The 22056-nt window shown below is 43.5% G+C and overlaps 1 protein-coding gene across 1 annotated transcript; it reads right to left on the bottom strand.

Moving 5' to 3' along the window:
• Positions 1-19545: 19545 nt before the first annotated feature.
• LOC119268875 (GATA transcription factor 12-like) lies at positions 19546-21702 on the bottom strand. Its single transcript, XM_037550584.1, has 2 exons — positions 21145-21702; positions 19546-20653 (listed from the first exon to the last, which is right to left on the bottom strand). The coding sequence occupies exons 1-2, from the start codon at positions 21436-21438 to the stop codon at positions 19778-19780; spliced, it is 1170 nt and encodes a 389-aa protein (XP_037406481.1). The 5' UTR covers positions 21439-21702; the 3' UTR covers positions 19546-19777.
• Between the last annotated feature and the right edge of the window lie 354 nt (positions 21703-22056).

Here is a 22056-nt window from a genome sequence, read left to right as displayed (position 1 = left end):
AGATAGGACTTGAGAGAATATTGATCTTACCTTTAGCTCCCTGTGTGTTCGACACTCCATATTTATCACTTCCACCTTTGGGAATTGCTACGATGATTCCCTGCACTTGGGGATTATCAAGCTCTTCTCTGGCGCCGTTGCCGGGGAGCAATAGCGTGGGGTTGATATTCTCGTGTGTGCTTGTTTGCTTTCTTCAGTAAGTAGATTTTGGTTTTCCTTTTTGTTTCTGTTTATTTGTGGGTGAAACATACAAAAAAATTAAGAATGAAAATACAAAAATAATTTACTTGCCTCTCATGCCTAAAAAGTTGTTCAATAAGAAGTGATTGGAAGATTATGCATTAAAGAAATGAGGGTCGACCTTAAGCACTTGTGTTCATGCTCATGGAAACAATGTAAAACAATTCATGGAATATTCTCTGAAAATAATTATCCCCTTATATATATCCATTGTATTATAAAAATGATGTGCCAAGCTTCGGTTTTAGGATGATTAGATTGCTTGTTTACTATCTACAGTACAAAAACAGAAACTTTGGCTGTAGCGCGTGATTTTACATTTTTTACTAGAAAGTCAAATGAGTCTGAAACATTTTTCACATTACTTATGTACAATTTTTTTAAAATTTTCATATTTTTTTAGAATTTTTGGAGTTACAGAAGTATACTAAACTTCCAGATTACTACAGGCTCTCCTTTTTTGACAGATTCTGTTTTCTATGTGTTGATCGCTTATTTTGATGAATCTATGAGTAGTATCGGGGGGTATGAACCATGGTGAAGTTGTAATACAGTAGATATAGTTCTAATATGAAATTGGAATGAGTTTGTAACAGTACCTAAAGGTAGTGGTTTGTTTTATTATACTAACGGATCTCACAAAGTTTTTGTTAAAGTTTTATGTGGATGAAGTGTTCGAAGAACGAGGAGTTACCGATGTGAGAAGAATAAAGAGAGGCAAGAACTCAAGCTTGGGGATGCCCAAGGCACCCCAAGTAAATACTCTAAGGATACTCAAGCATCTAAGCTTGGGGATGCCCCGGTTGGCATTCCATCTTTCTTCTTCAACAATTATCGGTATACCCCGGTTTTTGTTTTGTTCACATGATTTGTGTACTTTGTGTTTTTTGTTTTTCCTTTAAGAACCATGCTAGTATGAGATAGCCCTTTATTGATCTATAGAATACTTCATGTGCTTCACTTATATATTTTAAGTATGATCTTATAGAATTGCTCTTTGTGCTTCACTTAAATCTTTTGAGTATGGTTTTATAGAATGCTTCTTGTGCTTCACTTATATATTTTGAGCTTGGATATTGGTTAGTCTATATTAATTGTAGAATGCTCCATGAACTTCACTTATATCTTTTGGAGTATGAATAATACTATCATCTAAAGTGGATTTAGAAGAAGTTTGCTCCCACTATTCCGAATGAGGAGAATTTTGCTTATGTGGAGAGTAGTAAAATTCTATACTCGTAGATCATGAAAAGAATGCTTTATGTGATGGTTATTGTTGAACTCATTCATGATGCTACTGAAAATTATTATGAGGGAGGAATACATGTTTGTAGGAGTTGCAATAATATCAAGTTTCCTCTCTATATGCTTAAAGTTTTGAAGTTATACTTGTTTTTCCTTCCTATGCTAGTCGATTCTTGTTCCTATAAATTGTGTGCTCACAAAATCCCTAGGCATAGGAAGTGGGTTAGGTTTAAATGTGCTAGTCATATTCTTCATGATGCTCTCTTTATGTTTCAATTCTTATCTTTTATGTGAGCATCATTGAAATCATCATGCCTAGCTAAAATGCATTAAAGAAAGCGCTTGTTGGGAGACAACCCAATATTTACCCGTACTTTTTTGTGTTCTTGCATGATTAAGCTACTGTAGTAATCATGTTTTATAGCTTTTTCTTCAATAAAGTGCCAAGTAAGACCTTTGGGAAGACTTGGATGAAAGTTAACGTGATCTTGCTGTAAAAAACAGAAACTTTGCGCTCACGAGATTAGCTGTCATTTTTTACAGAAGAGTGCGATTGAGTTGATTCTTTTTTCAGAAGATTAATAGATAAATTCCTCACGTCCACCAATTTATTTCATAATTTTTTGAGTAGCAGAAGTATGTTTTCTGTTCAGATCATTACAGACTGTCCTGTTTCTAACAGATTCTGTTTTCATTGCATAGTTTGCTTGTTTTCTAGTTTCTATGGCTTGTATTTCTCAATATAAATTGTATAAATGATAGGGTACAGTATGCATTGTGGGAGAAAAATTATGAACCTTGTCTTTGATAGTACAAAAGTGAATGGTTTACTCTTTATCATACTAACCTATCTCACGAAGTTCCGTTAAGTTTTGTATGATTGAAGTTTTCAAGCTTTGGGTGATATATCAATATGGGGAGAATAAGGAGAGGAAAGACCCTAAGCTTGGGGATGCCCAAGGCACCCCAAGGTAATATTCAAGGAAGACTCAAGCACCTAAGCTTGGGGATGCCCCGGAAGGCATCTCCTCTTTCGTCTTCAAAACTATCGGTATACCCTACTCGGAGCTATATTTTTATTCGTCACATGATATGTGTTTTGCTTGGAGAGTATTTTCAATTTTACTTGCTGTTTGAATAAAATATTTGGATCTGAAATCTTGAATGAAAAAGAATCCTCCCATGGCTATTTAATTATTTGACTACTCAGTATTCTTCACTTATATCTTTTTCGAGTAGTTTGTCATTTACTCACGTGCTTCACATATATCCTATGAGTAAATGGTTGAATGAATTGAATATAATAAATCTGAATTTATATACGTTTCATATGCTTACAACATGGGGAGTAATTACTTCACACATAATAAGTATAGGTAGTAAACTTATTGGAAGTTAGCAAACGCAGAATTTGTCACTTGAACAATTCATGAAAGAATATTGAAGGAAGAGAGATTTCACATATAAATATACTATCTTGGACATCTTTTGCAATTGTGAGCACTCTTAAAATATGACATGCTAAAAGGTTGATGTTGGACAAGGAAGAAAACTTAATGGGTTATGTTTTCCTATATCCAAAATGTTATATTGTCTTGGATCATCCAACATGTTGAGCTTGCGTTTCCCTCTCATGCTAGCCAAATTCTTTGCACCAAGTAGAGATACTACTTGTGCTTCCAAACATTCCTTAAACCAGTTTTGCCATGAGAGTCCACCATACCTACCTATGGATTGAGTAAGATCATTCAAGTAAGTTGTCATCGGTGCATGCAATAAAAATTGCTCTCTAAATATGTATGATCTATTAGTGCGAAGAAAATAAGCTTTATACGAACTTGTGATAGGGAAGAAATAAAAGCGACGGACTGCATAATAAAGGTCTTTATCACAAGAGGCAATATAAAGTGACGTTCTTTTGCATTAAGATTTTGTGCATTCAACCATAAAAGCGCATGACAACCTCTGCTTCCCTCTGGGAAGGGCCTATCTTTTACTTTTACCTTCTACCCTTATACAAGAGTCACGGTGATCATCACCTTTCCTTTTTACACTTTTTCCTTTGGCAAGCACTTTGTGTTGGAGCGATTCGGATATATATATATATATATATATATATATATATATATATATATATATATATATATATATCCACTTGGATGTAGGTTTTCATAAATTATTATTGTTGACATTACCCTTGAGGTAAAAGGTTGGGACGCGAAACTATAAGCCCCTATCTTTCTCTGTGTCCAATTAAAACTTTAAACCCATAAATATCATGTGAGTGTTAGAAATTCTGAAAGATTAAATGATAGTTGAGTATGTGGAGTTTGCTGAACCAAAGCTCTTACATAGACCCTTCCCGAAAATAAGATGAATTGCAATTGTTTGATGACTAAGAGCATGGTCTGTTAGTTTTCAAGAAAGTTTATGATCTATACTTTAACATGTGAATAGCTTGTTACTTGATCATGAGAAGTTTCATGAGTTGAGCTATTGTTATGATATATAATGATGCTAGAAAAAGTGATTGGAACTATCATTGATGAAACTTATGCACTTGCTAGCATTCACACTTCATAAATTATTTCTTTTACCATTTACCTACTCGAGGACAAGCAGGAATTAAGCTTGGGGATGCTGATACGTCTCTAAGGTATCTATAATTTATGAAGTATTCATGCTATTATATTATCCATCTTAGATGTTTTATATGGATTTATATGCTATTTTATATGATTTTTGGGACTAACCTATTAACCTAGAGCCCTGTGCCAGTTTTTGTTTTTCCCTTGTTTTTGAGTATTGCAGAAAAGGAATACCAAGCGGAGTCCAATTGACGTGCCAATTTTTGATTATTTTTTATGGACCAAAAGAAGCCCCGGAGTAAAAGAGTTGGGCTAGAGGAGTCCCGAGCCGTCCATGAGGGTGGGGGCGCGCCCCATACCCTTGGCGTGGGCCCCTATCTCGTGGACGACTCGGAGACCCCCCCTGACGTGAAACCAACGCCAAAAATTCCTATAAATACAGAAACCCCCAGAAAATAACCTAGATCGGAAGTTCCGCCACCACAATCCTCTGTAGCCATGAGAAATCAATCTAGGCCCTCTCTGGCACCCTGCCGGAGGGGGCCATCATCACCGGAGGCTATGGATGAGGATCCAGGAGGGGCCATCATCACCATGAAGGCTAAGGACCAGAGGGAGAACCTCTCCCCATCCAGGGGGAGGCCATGGAGGAGGAAGAACAAGGGGGAGAACCTCTCCTCTCTCTCGGTGGCACCGAAGTGCCATCTGGAGGGGAATCATCGCCACAGTGATCATCTTCATCAACATCACCAGCATCATCACCATCCTCATCTCTTTTACGCGATCCACTCTCCCGCACCCCACTGTAATCCCTACTTGAACATGGTGCTTTATGCCACATATTATGATCCAATGATGTGTTGCCATCCAATGATGTTTTGAGTAGATATCCTTTGTCTTTGGGTTCATTGATGATCTAGATTGGTATGAGTTGTATGTTTTATTTTGGTGATGTCCTATTGTTCCCTCCATGTCGCGCAAGCATGAGGGATTCCCGCTGTAGGGTGTTGCAATACGTTCATGATTCGCTTATAGTGGGTTGCTTGAGTGACAGAAGCATAAACCCGAGTAAGGGGGTTGTTGCGTATGGGATAAAGGGGACTTGATGCTTTAATGCTATGGTTGGGTTTTACCTTAATGATCTTTAGTAGTTGTCGATGCTTGCTAGAGTTCCAATCATAAGTGCATCTGATCCAAGAAGAGAAAGTATGTTAGCTTATGCCTCTCCCTCATATGAAATTGCAATGACGACCATCAGTCTTGTTAACTATTGCCTAGGACAATTCCGCACACCGATCCATCATTATTCCACACTCGCTATTTATAATACTTAAGTAATATATTCTAACTTTATGATAAGAGCACCTACTTTTATATTTTAGCTCTCCGATACCATGCAAAGTTATCCTCTTCATACCCATAACGTAGTTTTATTTCTCGTTTCTAGTTGGAAGCAAACGTTCGGTGTACGTAGAGTCGTATCAGTGGCAGATAGGACTTGAGAGAATATTGATCTTACCATTAGCTCCTTGTGGGTTCGGCACTCCATATTTATCACTTCCACCTTTGTGAATTGCTACGATGATTCCCTGCACTTGGGGATTATCAGACCCCGCTGCCACAAGAGGGTAGGACAAAAGATGTCATGCAAGTTCTTTTCCATAAGCACGTATGACTATATTCAGAATACATGCCTACATTACATTGATGAACTGGAGCTAGTTCTGTGTCACCCTATGTTATAACTGTTGCATGAGGAATCGCATCCGACATAATTATCAATCACTAATCCAATGCCTACGAGCTTTTCACATATGATCTTTGCTTAGTTACTTTTCCATTGCTACTATTACAATCACTACAAAACCAATACTGTTACTTTTGCCACCGTTGTCGTTACTTCCATATTACTTTGCTACTAAATATTTTGCTGCCGATATTAAGTCTTTTAGGTGCGGTTGAATTGACAACTCAATTGTTAATACTTGAGAATATTCTTTGGCTCCCCTTGTGTCGAATCAATAAATTTGGGTTGAATACTCTACCCTCTAAAACTGTTGCGATCCCCTATACTTGTGGGTTATCAAGACTATTTTCTGGTGCCATTGCCGGGGAGCATAGCTCTATTCTTTGAGTCACTTGGGATTTATATCTGTTGATCACTATGAGGAACTTGAAAGATGAAAGAACCAAGATTTTTCCCTCAACTAAGAGGGGAGGTAAGGAACTGCCATCTAGCTCTGCACTTGATTCACCTTCTGTTATGAGTAAACTCGCGGCACCTACTCCTGCTATTCATTCTGATATGTCGCATGTTATTGATGATGCCACTTCTGCTTTGCATGATGCTTATGATGAAACTACTTCTATGCTTAATAATACTGTGCCACTAGGTGAATTTCTTGATGAACAACTTGCTAGGGTTAGAGAGAATGAATTTATTGAAACTGATAATATTGATGAAAGTGATGATGAAGATTCTCCCCCTAGATATGAATTGCCTGATGTGCCTGAGGGTTATGTTATGGATGAAGAAACTCCTAGAGATCTTTTAGCTTGCAAAGATAGATATGATCTTAAGAAACTATTAGCTAAACTGAAAGAAAAGTCTTTGAATGCTAGAATGAAATATGAACCTGCTTTTGCTACTTCACCTATCTGTATTTCTGATAAGGATTATGATTTCTCTGTCGATCCTAAGTTAATTACTTTAGTTGAATTTGAACCTTTTTATGGCTATGAATCTAAAACTGTTGTGGCACATCTTACTAAATTAAATGATATAGCCACCTTGTTCACTAATGAGGAAAAAATTCGTTACTACTATATCCTGAAGTTACTTCCGTTCTCATTAAAGGGTGATGCTAAAACATGGTTTAATTCTCTTGATCGTGGTTGTGTGTGTAGTCCCCAGGATATGATTTATTACTTCTCTGCTAAATATTTCCCCGCTCATAAGAAAAAAGCTGCCTTAAGGGAAATATATAACTTTGTGCAAATTGAAGAAGAGAGTCGGGAGGCTTCTCCGATTACTTAATGATTTGCCTGATCATCCTCTCAAGAAAATGGAATACTTGATATCTTTTATAATGGACTAACCGATGCTTCTAGAGACCACCTGGATAGTTGTGTTGGTTGTGTTTACAGGGAAAGAACTGTTGATCAAGCTAAATTGCTATTGAATAATATGTTGAGTAATGATAATGATTGGACACTTCCTGAACCAACTCCTAAGCCAACTCTGAAGAAAAGGGGTATTCTATTTCTTAGTCCTGAAGATATGCAAGAGGCAAAGAAATCTATGAAAGAAAAAGGTATTAAAGCTGAAGATGTTAAGAATTTACCACCTATTGAAGAAATACATGGTCTTGATAACCCGACAAAGATAGTAAAGGTAAATTCTCTCATAGATTTAATAAGGTTGAAATCCCATCTACTAAGTTTGCTAGCCAATGCTTGGATGAGTTTGATAATTTTATTGTTAAACAAGAAAACTTCAATGCTTATGTTGGTAGACAATTGAAATGTAATGCTTATATGATTGAACACTTGAGTGATTATATGTCTAGAGTTAAAGGTGAACTTAAACTTATTAGTAAACATGCTTCTATGGTTACCACTCAAGTAGAACAAGTGCTTAAAGCTCAGAATGATTTGCTCAATGAATTAGATAATAAGAAAAATGAAAATGTTGTTAGAGTTGTGACTAGAGGGGGTAAAATGACTCAGGAACTTCTGTATCCTGAGGGCCACCCTAAGAGAATTAAGCAAGATTCTCAAAGAACTAATGTTGATGCACCTAGTTCTTCTAAGAAGAAGAAAAAGAAAAATGATAGGACTTTGCATGCTTCTAGTGAACCTATTGCCGACACACCTGAGAATCATAATGATTTTTATATTTTTGATGCTGAAACACAATCTGGTAATGAACATGAACCTAGTGATAATATTAATGATGATGTTCATGTTGATGCTCAACCTAGCAATAACAATGATGTAGAGATTGAACCTGATGTTGATCTTGATAACCCACAAGCAAAGAATCAACGTTATGATAAGAGAGACTTCGTTGCTAGAAAGCACGGTAAAGAAAGAGAACCATGGGTTCAAAAACCCATGCCGTTTAAGGGTGGAATACCAAAGAAACTAGGAGATCCAGGAGTACCAACTATACCTTTCTCCATTGAAAGAAACTATGTTAAAACTGCTTTATGTGATCTTGGAGCCGGTGTTAGTGTTATGCCTCTCTCTTTATATCGTAGACTTGATTTGAATAAGTTGACACCTACTAAAATATCTTTGCAAATGGCTGTTAAATCAACTGCTATACCTGTCGGTATTTGTGAGGATGTGCCTGTTGTGGTTGCAAACGTTACTATTTTAACGGACTTTGTTGTTCTTGATATTCCTGAGGACGATAGTATGTCTATTATTCTTGGTAGACCCTTTTTGAATACTGCAGGGGTTGTTATTGATTGCAACAAAGGCAATGTCACTTTTCATGTTAATGGTAATGAGCATACGGTACACTTTCCGAGGAAACAACCTCAAGTCCACAGTATAAATTCTATTGGAAAAACTTCAACAATTACTATTGGAGGTTTTGAATTCCCTCTTCCTACTGTCAAGAAGAAATACGATATTCTTATTGTTGGGGATGTGCATATTCCCGTTGAGGTAACTTAGTGTTATTCGAAAAATCTCCGGTTTCATATTATTCGAAAAGAGTTTGTTAACAAGACTTGATCAACCTTGTTAGTGGATTTATTTTGATGAGCATGAGATGGATGAAGTTAGAAAGCACAACTCTCTGTACCCTCCTTTTCCTTTCTGTTATTCAGATTAAATAAAGCAAAAATAGTATTTTCTGTCTGTTTTCTGAATTATCCTTGCAATAAAAAATACCCCAAAAATAAAAGTTCTCCAAATGCCCTGAAAATTTTATATGATTTTTTCTAGAATATTTAAGAATTATTGGCACTGAGAACACACCTAGAGGCCACACCACCTGGCCATGAGGGTCCAGGGCGTGCCCCCTGCCTCGTGGACCCCACGTGGGCCCCCTCCACTTATTCTTGCACCCACACACTTCGTCATCCTCTAGAAAAAATCATCCACCAGCTCAAACTCGAGTTCTAGCTCATCTTGCTGCCATTTTCGATCTCCTTGCTCAAAGCTCCATTCACAAAACTGCTTTGGGGGATTGTTCTTCGGTATGTGACTCCTCCAATGGTCCAATTAGTTTTTTCTAGTGCTTTATTTATTTCAAATTTTTGCTGCTTAGGTGACCCTGTTCTTGAGTTTTCATGTCAAATTTATGTGGTCAAAAGTAGTTTTAATGCATGATATGGCCGCTAGTCACTTGTAGGAGTAGTTGCTATCAATCTTGTTGAGTTTTGTTCATTTTTATTTTGAGTTACTAAAAATTTCAGAAATTTTTTAGAGGAAGAAAAATGTTCAGGAAAATGTACCAAGGTGGTTCCTCAAGGAAGCACGAACCTAGCCTCGTGATACGTGAGCCGGACGATGAACCACCGAGGGAGGCTCAAGTACGGCCTTGTGAATGGCCGTCAGAGGTGTTCATGGTCCAGGCAGGCATCAAGGATGAATTTGACGCGTATGTGCGTAACGCTGATCTTGAGAGCTTCGTGTCAGATAAGTGTAGGCAATACCTCTATCTAACTAATTCATTTGTGAGAAGGTTTAAATTTACATCCTCGCGCAATTCTCACATTGTTTTATTTGATCTTTATGATAAATCATATACCATGGACCTAGAAGATTTTAATACTGCTTGTAAACTCCCGCACTGGGCAATGTTAGTGAACCTCGCAAATCTGAATATAAAGACTTTCTTGCTAGTATTACTGTGGGGGAATCTAGGGAAATAACACAAGCTACCATAGGGAGCATTCATTTCCCTTCCATACATTATTTTGCTCTCTTCATTGGTATATGCATTAACGGGAAAGATGAGGCTTGTCACATGTGCATTCCAGATCTTAGTGTCCTTAAAAGTGCGGTATTAGGTGATCAACAATATAACTTGGGGGCTATTGTTGCACGTAGGTTGCATCACAACAGAATAAGTGGAGATTTGTTTGGTGGAATTTATGCAACTCGTGTATCTAACTATCTTGATATACCCATACATGGAAATGATATTGAGTTGCCTCCTGCTTATCTAGATTATGAGGCTACGGTTCACCACCAGTTTCTTGAGAGGAACGATTAGTTCCTCCAGTACCGACTAATCTTTGACAAACGGCGCACCATCCATGTTGCTCTCCCTGCTCCTACTTTCTTTGACTTTCATGCAAAAAGGAGATATGTTATAACTAGGGAGGAGGCGAACGAGTACGAGAGGAGGACGGAGGCAGCTCACCTCCAAGCTGTAGCTCATCAGGAAGTAGCAGCTGCATCTAAGTACGACCCCAGTTACAACTTTGGATATCCACCAGGCCAGCCATGGCCATAGACCAACTAGGGCCAAAAGCCTAAGCTTGGGGGAGAAAGTATTTCTCACCGACATTACATTCATGTTCACACACTCATTCCAGTTGTCGGTGCTCATACTTTTTCATTGTACTATCCATGCTAGTTTAATTTCTTTTTAAGCTTTCTTCTTGTGTGTTTGAAAAACCTTAATAATAACAAAAAAATTAGTTGTAGCTTTTAGCTAGTTTACTTTCCATGCTTGTAGTAGTAGTAATTAAAAAGAAAACCTAAAAATATTTCTCGTTCTTCTTTTGCTTGTTGGGAGCTTTCCCGTGTAAATATTTTTGTTTCTTTTCTTTTCTTTGGGGGTCGAGAGGAGAAGACCATGATGAAAATGTTGAGTGGCTCTCATATGCATTGTTGTGGATCTAACAAAGAGCCCATGTTAGCTTGTCTTCTCCCTTGTATTGAATGCTTGCAGATTCCAGCTTAGTCCAATGCACGTGCACTATTATTATTATCCACACCGTTTGGTCATGCAAGTGAAAGGCAATAATGACGATATATGATCAACTGATTGAGATGAGAAAAGCTGGTATGAACTTATGAACTCGACCTATCTTGTTTTTGTAAATATGATTAGTTCATCGTTCCTAATTCAGCCTATTGTGAATGAAACATGTTTGCAATGACAATTACAGATTATAGTTGCTCATGCCATGCTTGATTTGCTAGGAGTTTATAATGGTTTACCTTGCATGCCAACATGCTATTAAAATGGTTGTGATCTGGTATGATGGGTGGTATTCTCCTTTGAACGATTCGAGTGGCTCGACTTGGCACATGTTCACACATGTAGTTGAAACAAAATCAACATAGCCTCCAAGATATTTATGTTCATGGTGAATTATATCCTACTCATGCTTGCATTCAGTGTTGATTAATTTTAATGCATGTTCATGATTGTTTCGCTCTCTAGCTGGTCGCTTCCCAGTCTCTTTCTAGTCTTCACTTGTACTAAGCGGGAGTACTGCTTGTGCATCCACTTCCATAAACCCCAAAAGTTATTCCATATGAGTCCACCATACCTTCCTATATGCGGTATCTACCTGCCGTTCCAAGTAAATTTGTATGTGCCAAACTCTAAACCTTCAAATGAAATTCTACTTTGTATGCTCGAATAGCTCATGTATCAACTAGGGTTGTCTATATCTTCCATTCTAGGTGGGTTATTCTCACGAGGAGTGGACTCCGCTCCTCATTCACGAGAAAATGGCTGGTAACCGGGATGCCCAGTCCCATGCTTAAATTAAAATAATTGCAAACAAAACTCCCCCAGGAATGTTGTTAGTTGGAGGGACCCGTTGTTTCGGACAAGCCATGGATTGATGTTTGTTGGTGGTGGGGGAGTATAAACTTTACCATTCTGTTTGGGAACCGTGTATAATGTGTATAACATGGAAGATATCGAGATCTCTCGGTTGTTATGTTGACAATGAAAGTATACCACTCAAAATATTATTCATCTCTGTCTCAAAAATCGAGCTCTGACACCTATACAAATCCCTGCTTCCCTCTGCGAAGGGTCTATCTATTTACTTTTATATTGAGTCATCATCCTCTTATTAAAAAGCACCAGTTGGAGAGCACCGCTGTCATTTGCATGTATTACTATTAGTTTACATTGAGTGTGATTGTGACTGGATCTCTTTTACCATGAATTACAATGTTTAGTCAGTCCTTGATCTTCAGAGGTGCTCTACATTTATGTTTTGTGGTATCAGAAAGGGCTAGCGAGACACCATCTTGTTATATCATATTACGATTGTTTTGAGAAAGTGTTGTCATTCGAGATTTACTATTATTGCTCGCTAGTTGATTATGCCATTGATATGAGTAAACATGAGACCTAAATGCTATTGTGAATATGGTTAGTTCATAATATTTGCCGAAAACTTGAATGCTGGCTTTACATACTTACAACAACAATATCAAACAGAGTTTGTAAAAGTTTTTCTTTATCACTTTCAGTTTGTCAACTGGATTGCTTGAGGACAAGCAAAGGTTTAAGCCTGGGGGAGCTGATACATCTCCATCGTATCTACTTTTCCAAACACTTTTGACCTTGTTTTGGACTGTAACTTGCATGATTTGGATGGAACTAATCCGGACTGACGTTGTTTTTAGCAGAATTGCCATGGTGTTATTTTTGTGCAGAAATATAAGTTCTCGGAATGATCTGAAACTTCACGGAGAATATTTTTGGAATTTATAAAAAATACTGGCAAAAGAATCAACACCAGGGGGCCCACACCCTATCCACGAGGTGGGGGCACGCCCAGCCCCCTAGGGTGCGCCCCCTGTCTCGTGGGCCCCTTGAGGCTCCACCGACCTCAACTCCAACTCTATATATTCATGTTCGGGGAGAAAAAAATTAGGGAGAAGGATTCATCACGTTTTACGATACAGAGCCACCGCCAAGCCCTAATCTCTCTCGGAGGGCTGATCTGGAGTCCGTTCGGGGCTCCGGAAAGGGGAATACGTCGCCATCGTCATCATCAACCTTCCTCCATCACCAATTTCATGATGTTCATCGTCGTGCGTGAGTAACTCCATCATAGACTCGCTGGACAGTGATGGGTTGGATGAGATTTATCATGTAATCGAGTTAGTTTTGTTAGGGTTTGATCCCTGGTATCCATTATGTGTGAGATTGATGTTGCTATGACTTTGCTATGCTTAATGCTTGTCATTAGGGCCCGAGTGCCATGATTTCAGATCTGAACCTATGTGTTATGATCCTATTTTGCAAGTCAATAGTCACCTACTATGTGTTATGATCCAGTAACCCCGAAGTGACAATAATTAGGACCACTCCCGGTGATGACTATAGTTTGAGGAGTTCATGTATTCACTAAGTGTTAATGCTTTGGTCCGATACTCTATTAATAGGAGGCCTTAATATCCCTTAGTTTCCAATAGGACCCCACTGCCACGCGAGGGTAGGACAAAAGATGACATGCAAGTTCTTTTCCATAAGAACGTATGACTATATTCGGAATACATGCCTACATTACATTGATGAACTGGAGCTAGTTCTGTGTCACCCTATGTTATAACTGTTGCATGAGGAATCGCATCCGACATAATTATCCATCACTGATCCAATGCATATGAGCTTTTCACATATTGATCTTTGCTTAGTTACTTTTCCATTGCTACTGTTACAATCACTACAAAACCAATATTGTTACTTTTGCCACCGTTACCGTTACTTCCATATTACTTTGCTACTAAATATCTTGCTGCAGATATTAAGTCTTTCAAGTGCGGTTGAATTGAAAACTCAACTGTTAATACTTGAGAATATTCGTTGGCTCCCCTTGTGTCGAATCAATGAATTTGGGTTGAATACTCTACCCTCGAAAACGGTTGTGATCCCCTATACTTTTTGGTTATCACAAAGCATCAAATATTTTATCACATTTAGCAATGTTAAAAGTAAACTTCATCTCTTCATCATGGTTCTTATGAATCGGTTTCCGATCATTGCAGATAAATGGTTTGTCCTTAGAGGTCCAAAAAAATTCAGTAGCATAAATATCACCCTCATCGTTCGAGTGCTCACTATCATACTCAACCATATTCATCTTAGGACGATCAGTTTTATACCTATGCACCTCTTTAAGATCTTTGCTTCAGCTTTCTTGAGCCAAAGCCCTTTGTAAGACTTGGTTGATACTTGAAAACTCATAGCCTTACAACTTTTCTCTAATGTGAGTTCTTAAACCACTAAGCACGAGATCAGCCAAGTCTCTCTCAGTTATCACCAAACTATAGCACCAGTTTTTTGTATCTCTAAATCTTTTGACATGATCGGAAACTGATTCATCATGCTTTTGCTTAACCGATGTCGGATGGGATAGTTTAAGCTCATTGTCACCACTGTAGAAGTGGTCATGAAACTTTTGCTCCAGGTGAAACCATATACTAACACGAGAAAGCAGTATCGGTTAATGATAAAGGAAAATAGCGTACTTTCCACTCGTCTCGTGAACTTGCCTCACCTAATTGCGCCATGTACTGACTAACATGCTCCCATGTAGTCTTTGTTCCCTCTCCGCTAAATCTAACAAAAATCTGGAACTTTATATCCGTGAGGACATGGCACGACATAAAAATTTTCTAGATATGGTTTCCTGGAAATTCGTGGTTTAGGTAGCTCAATCCCACAATGCTTTCGGAGCACCCTAGACATCTCCTCTATGACATTAGCCAAAATATCACTCGTATTGAGCGGCGTTGCGTGTGGTTGTGGTGCATGGTGAATATGATTTCTAATAGCTGGTGACGTGTATGTTGTACCATAGTTCGGCAACAATCCACTTGGACTTGCCGAACTGTAACCTAGCAACATAGTTGGATTCACTGAACTTGGTATGTACATGGCAGGACTAAAGGGTGGAGCAACAAGTTGGTTCGTCTGACTGGGATAAGAATTCAATGGCACGGGGGACGCCGATGAAATAGGTAAAGTTGGACTAAAGTTTTCTATGCCAGCAGACATACTACCACTACCACTAGATGATTGAGGAGTATTTTTTTTAGCAGTATTATTGTCTATGATAGTTTGGTAAATAAGATCATTATTCTGAGCAATAAGAGCAGTAATTTCATCCGACTGTTCAGGAGAGAAGATTTTGCTTACAGCCGGCTCTACCTGCTCGTTGTGAAGAGTAGGAAACTTGATTTCTTCAATTGAAGTAATGTTGCCTTGGCGATCCTTTTTGAACAAAGCAAGGAACTCCTGCATCTCCTTCTCTTCACGCGTCTTCTTATACTCCGCATAAGCTTGGCGATGGTGTGCCGATAATTCCTCAAAATTGGACTTGATAATGTTATCGGCATCCACTTCAGATGGCTTGGGAATATCGACCATGATGGATGATAATGATTGATCTTTGATCCCCAGTGGAGTCGCCAAAAAGTGTGTTCGCACACGAACACGTCACCGTGCACCCTCGGCGTCGAGCGCGATACGCAAGACACATCGCCGAAGGAGGCTCGCCGGAAGCGCGATACGCAAGACAATCCGACGGGCGCTTTTGAAGACCCGAAACCCCACGCAGCCAGGAGAGACCCCGTCTGGATGCATGGTGGTGATGGGCTGCCCTAGGTCGGTTCGCCCGCCCCTAGGACTTCGTAGATCGAAGCTCTCTAAAGCGAAGAACACCGACGAACGAGAAGCAGAAAACTAGGGTAGGAGATAAAAATTTGTAGATGGGTTTTGCGACTGTGTGTTGTGTTTTCAATCGGCCGTCACCGCTCAAGTATGTAAGAGGCGGATGGACTTCCCGTGCAAGGAAAGGTTAGAATTCACGTTCAAAACCCTAGTTTGGGTCCAACTCAAAATCCGAACTTTTCAAAACTGTTTGGTTTACAACCTGGCTGCACCTTGTGGGTCACTTTTGAGGCAGTAAACAACCTCCGATGAGAATGCATCAAAGGCATGTTTATTCGTTTTGACGAGACGAACAACTTTCGTGTTGAACGTTTTCCGATTAGAGGCCATCTTCAGGGCCAAATTGCTCGCGCAAAACATGTAATTATTCAAGCAACTCATCAGACATACTCACATACGTGCCTAGTCCCAGGCGTCATATTTTGCCCACTGCAGGATTAGGCTGTGCGGGCTCTAACTTTTGCATACGGCCTTGGATTAAGACGATATTTATATCAAAGTCGATCATTTCGACGGACGAATACAATTCGTGTAGATCAGTTTTTCCATATGAGGCCGTCTTGGGGACGTAATCAGCCGAACAGTGTTCTGGATACAAAACCTCAGTACTTCGAATACAACTTCGGCCTTAGAGATGAGCTATAGTCTAAATATCAAAGTTTCTTCTTTTGACGATACGGAACTTTCTCACTTTGAGCATTTTTTTATTTGAGGCTTCCTTAATTATGTTTTTGATCATGTCAAAATCTGATATCAATAGAGACCGCGTTGGATGACAAACTGCGTTCAGATAGCACGGTGCAGACGGGTCAGCTTTGGAGATGCCCTGACGGTTCCTCTTCATCGATCGTGATGAAACGAAAGGCATGGAAGCACGGCACAGAGCTTGGGCGGAAACCAGGAGAAGTGTGTTTGCTAGGCGTGAGGCTTTACAGTTACGTGCAGAGCCTTTTTCTTCTCCGAAGCAAAGGAAGCGTGCGTACGTACGTGTTGTTTCCTCTGCTGTCGTGTAGAGGACACTCTGGAAACATCCTTTATTTTCTTTGTCGAAAAGGGAGGGAATGAGTCGAGCAGAGCTCATCCTCGCGAGTACCGACACTACTACCTTTGCTTACGGAAAGGTGGACCAAGGATTCTCGCACTGCCGGCCGTAGCGTATACCACCACCTGAATACGATCGATCGTACGCGGTTGCAGTCCCCTGAACTGTCTGGAGTTTTGACCGCTCAGTACGGTTGGGGCCGTGTTCAAATTGTACTGGATAGTGCAGAGGCCAAATGAAACAATGTTTTCTTACCGGTATGCTACCACGTACTACGGTACTGGTAGTGGAGTACTCGGAACAAAAGCAGGCAGGCAGCAACTCGACCGAAGAGGATGGAAGTAACTGCAGCAATCAAGGTGAGGGTGGCGATGCATAGCCTAGCTAAGCTGGTTCGCCGGTTCCTGCCTGCCTGCCTGCGGTGCGCGGCAAGGCAACCGTCCGCATCTGCTGGCTGCCTTGGCACCGCCGCGGCCCCACCCAAAAGCCGCCCCCGCCGGGGGGTGCAGGCGGGCAGGGTGGGTGCTCTCACGCACGCGCACGTGGTCGCACGTGCCCGGAGTCGTGAGCCGCACTGTTCTGTTCACCTCACTCGCCGGCGACCAAGGCGGGCAACAAGAGCTAGCTGCACGGGGGGCCAGCACAGCAAAAGCCCACGGCAACGCTCGCTCGCCACCCCGGCCGGCCACGGCGCATGCATGCATGTGAGCCGGGTCGACACCCCCCACTACGCTCGCCCGCTTCGCACGCCCTCTCCCGCTTAATTAACTCGCAGCGAATCTGTGCTCCTTGATCCCTCCCTCCCTCCTTCCATCCATCTCGCCCCGGCGGTGACGGACCTCTCTCATTAGCTTCGTTGATGATTTGTATATCGAGGCTAGAGGTAGAGGACAGGGGCCGTGGGATTGACCGCACAAGCTGCCAGCGCGCACGTCAGTACGTACGTACGTGCAGAAGATGCGCGCGTGAGCCCGGCTTTGATCCGTGCAATCCTGTCTTCCAATGCACAAGCCGAGTAGCAGACAGAAGCATTGTGCAGATGTGCAATGCTGGTGGTTTGCTAGCAAAATTACCGTGCACCGTCGCTGCTGCTGGCGGCCGAGGCGCAGGCGTTGGTGCTACCGAGGCCGGGGGCACATTCATGCTCCGGCGCCAGGGGCATATTCAGAGGAGGTGGTAATTCTTTGTCAAACCGGATGAATGAATTGACGCGACAGTAGCGTAAGCCCAGCACCCGATGGCAGGATAAACAAACGCTCATTCCAGCATCTGGATCGCCAACGCCTGCCTGCGTGTCTGGGATCACGAGGACGCAAAATATTGTACTCCGCGCTGCCGCGCTCCCGTCAGAGTTTCAGAGGCTCTCCCCGTCCCGCTCGTAGCAGCTCCAGTATTCTACTCTATCTATCTCGGGTTTCTCTATTGCCACCCCCATGTGAGCCACCGCGCGTCGCCGGGCGCCCTGCCGCCCCGATCGCCCGTTTTATACGCCCCTCCACTTGTCGCCGGCTGGTGGCGCCGAGCGGTGAGCGCCAACATGCCCTCGCACTTCCACTGCTGCCGAATTACTTCTCCCGCTCGCCAACGGCGCTGCACTTATTCAGTGTTCGTCCATTACGTGTACATGCGTACGGGCCAGCCGGTAAAACGCACGCGGTAACTTAGGCTTTCCAGGGCCAGTGGGCCGTGGTGGCCGTGCTATCTATAAGTAGTACTCCCTCCATTCTAAAATATAGTGCGCCCGCGTTTTCCGAGGTCCGACTTTGACCATAAATTTAACCAACGAGACCAACTGCGGCGGAAGAAAAATTTATATAATTGAAAACTTCTTTCGAATATGAATTCACTGATATAATTTTTGCTCCCGCCGCAATCGGTCTTGCTAGTTAAATTTACGGTCAAAGTTGAAGCACGGGGATAGAGGAAACACTACATTGTGGAATGGAGGGAGTAGAGACAAATGAGTGCATACGCCAGCCAGCGTCGTTGGAGTACGGTGGCCTGCTTAGTTTCTGGCATTGTGCTGCCCTTCTGAGTTCTGACCTCTGACGGCAGTCAGTGTTGGTTACGGCGAGGTAAAACGACGCTTCACCAGGCCACTTGGCAATGGCAATCCAGGCGAGGTTGCGGCAGCGAGGGTGTGTGTGTGAATGACGCTGCTTATCCAGAAACCCACGGAAAGGTGGTACCCCGTGCGAGGTGCAGCCTGCAGCAGCGCAATGATGAACCCTAGTTACCCCCAACAGCACCACCACCAGGCAACGCCTACAGGCCAGGACCAAAGGAGGACGCTCTGATTGGATCCAACGAGCGAGAGGGCATCTTTTTTTCACGCGAGACTCTAACCTAATCATCCCGTGTGAGTTCCGACGGACGGACTGATGGAGCGATGGTGGGTGGGCAATGGCACTCTCGCCGCCTCCTCCCTCAGGTAACTTTGCTCGTTCGGTTGCGCACACAACATCTGTGACATGAGTGCACGCATGCCAGAGCGGAGGGAGCAGCCATGAGATTCATCCTTGCTTACCATCATACTCATACCATGCCAAAGCTATCTGCTGGACTGGAGATTTGCATGAATGGGAGTTATCTCGATCCAACAATTGGCCGAAAAGATTGTTTTCATATTCTAGCTAGGCGCAGAAAAAGAAGCAAAAATCGAAACGAAAAGTATTTGTATTACAAAATGCTAAGAAATAAAAGGACTCAACGCCCTAGAATTAGTTTCTGAGGGGTAATTAGGAGTGAACTAATCAAGCGGGAAACTGGGGAGGATCATGAACTAAACGGACACGAAAATTTCGAGCTCAACAAAAAGCACACGGGCTAACCAAACGGAAGCAGAGAGAAAACTGGGAAAATATAACTCCTAATAAGCAAACATTTGCAGTTCTTCCGATATTTCCGGCTCTTGGGGTTTTAGCTGCTTTTAATTATTATTTCTGGGCTAAACTGATCAGTTCTAACAGACTGACGACTCGTCTAGATGAGCTGCTGCCGGTAGTCTGCCGTCCCTAGGCGGTGGTGGATCAAGAAGTCGTCGCCGCCGCCGAGGATGGGCGGCGCCGCCGGCCCATCGAACAGCAGGTGGCTCTCCATGTGCATTATCCTCCCGACGCCGCCGGCGACCGCGTGCTGCTGGAGCTGCGACGGCTGGTGGTGGTGGTGCATCTCCCTCTGGCGGCGGAGCTCGAGCACCTTGCGGTGGGAGTTGGAGTGCCTCGACGTCACGAACGTCGGGCTCGCGGCCGGGCGGTACTCCGGCACCAGCCGCCCCGACTTGTAGCGCACCCCGCACGCGTTGCACAGCGTCTTGGGGCCCATGGGCCCCGTCCTCCACTGCGGCGTCTTGTCCGTCTCGCAGTGCAGGCACCGCCGACCTTCGTTGGCCGCCGCCGTGACGCCCGAAGGCGCTGTGGGCGCGCTCACCGACTGAGTCTGAGCCTGTGCCTGCGCCTGCGGCGGCACCTCCTTCTTCTTGGCCGGCTTGGAAGGCTTCTTGACATGGAACGCCTGGGCTGAGACGCCAGACTCCGCCGGCGAGATGGCCATGGACGCCGGGGACGGCGGGGAGGCCGGGGCCGGCGGGAGAACGAGCAGGCGGGACGACCAGTTGCCCGGCGCAACGCGGGAGCGCTTGCTACGGGCCTTGGCGGGGACGGGGCCCTCCGGCAGGAACACGCCGGGCTGCGCCGTGGCAGCGGTGGCCGCCGGAGCAGGCGGCCCGTTCGCCGAGGGGAAGCCGCCGGAGGGGATGCCAGAGATGAGCTGCAGCTTGTGTAGGTCCTCCGTGGCGAAGCTCTCCTCGCCCTCGCCCATGTAGTTGGACAGCCATTCCAGCTCCGCCAGCTGATCGTACTGCGCACAATTCACATCAAGTTTGATTAGCAACAGCTCATGCATGCGTGTTCAGTAATTTGCTTCGTTTCGAGAACTCCATAATTGTTAAGCTAAAAACTTGGAAAGCCACTCGAATTCTTGTGCGCATACGGAAGCGTCCAGCTAGCGCTGAACGCGAAAGCTGCTATTTTTGGTAGTGTGCAGTGCCGTTTACGCGTGGCAGCTGTTTCCTATTTCGGTTACTCTCTCTGCGAGAGAAAACTGCATTCATGCGTAATTGTGGAGGATATTTTTTGGAGCGGTTTAATTGCGGACTATTTATCGTGAAATCACTCTTAAATATCCGTATATGCATTTTTCCATGAATTTGCCTCGTGTAAATGGAAGAGATTAATAAGGACGGAAAAAACGTAAAGTCGTTCAGTTAATTAGCGGAGAAGAATTCCGACGAACAATTGATGATGCGATACGAAAAAGGAGCACAACAGAAGGATGGATGGAGAATTTACCGGCTCGCAGAGGCCGCCGGAGAAGTCGCCGTCGGCGAGGCCGGAGAAGGAGTTGCTGCAGCTGTCGAGGGCCGTGACGGTGGACGAGTCGGCCGACGCGTTCCCGAACCCGGCCTCCTGCTTGACGACGACTGCGGCGGCGGAGGCGGCGTTGGCCGGCAGGAACGGCGCGTCGCCCACCCCTTCCTCCTCCTCCTCCTCGTCGTCGCACGGCAGCGCGAGGAGGTCGTCGACGACGAAGAGGTCGGAGCCCTTCTTGTCGCGGGCGTAGTAGTCGGGCGCCGTGGCCTCCATGGCCGCCGCGAGAGCGGTGGACGCACGCAACGATTCTATCTGCGGCGCTGCGTTGCTCGGCGCTTTTTTGTTTGGTTTTGTACGTGGGCTGCGCGAGGGGGGCGGAGATAACGCGAGGGGGGCGAGAGGAGGAGTGCTGGTAGCAGGAGTAGTAGGGTTTAATTGGCGTGGAGCTGAGGAGGAGAGGTCAGCTGTAGGGAACGATTCTTAAGGAGTAAATAAAGCCAAGAGCAGCGAGAGCCACTGAGGCATGCACCACCAACAGTGCACCCCCGCCCCACCCTCCGGCCCCGCCCCCGCCCCCGGCCTAGCCAGCACCCTTTTTATCCGAGCAGTAAAACTTATCGGGTTCCAAAGTTACTTGGTAGTAATCCCAGGCCCAGCAACCTGTTTTACGGTTTATCCTCGGCTCCGCCAAGCATATTCTTTGCTGCCTGCGCCGCGCGCGTCGTGCGAGGCAGCCACTGCTGGCTACAACCGCGGCCCGCGGCTGGACTGGAGTTTCACGTCGCGTCTGGCGACGCAGGTGGATTTTGTGGGGTGCCGTCAGGTCACGTGGGGGTAATTCTCTCTCTTTGCTTCAGGGTTGATCGGGATTGCCGTTCGCCCGTCTCCTTG

The sequence above is a fragment of the Triticum dicoccoides genome, chromosome 3A (genome assembly GCF_002162155.2).
Source record: "Triticum dicoccoides isolate Atlit2015 ecotype Zavitan chromosome 3A, WEW_v2.0, whole genome shotgun sequence".
Taxonomy (NCBI): Eukaryota; Viridiplantae; Streptophyta; class Magnoliopsida; order Poales; family Poaceae; genus Triticum; species Triticum dicoccoides.
The sequence above is the reverse complement of the archived record's forward strand: the minus strand, read 5'-3'. Positions and strand labels throughout refer to the sequence as shown.

Bases quoted from the DNA above. Each gene is read 5' to 3' on its own strand.
- LOC119268875 (XM_037550584.1), bottom strand. From the start codon at position 21,438: ATGGAGGCCACGGCGCCCGACTACTACGCCCGCGACAAGAAGGGCTCC. The intron at 20,654-21,144 runs GTAAATTCTCCA...AATTGTGCGCAG, and splicing joins CCGGCGGCCTCTGCGAGCCG to TACGATCAGCTGGCGGAGCT.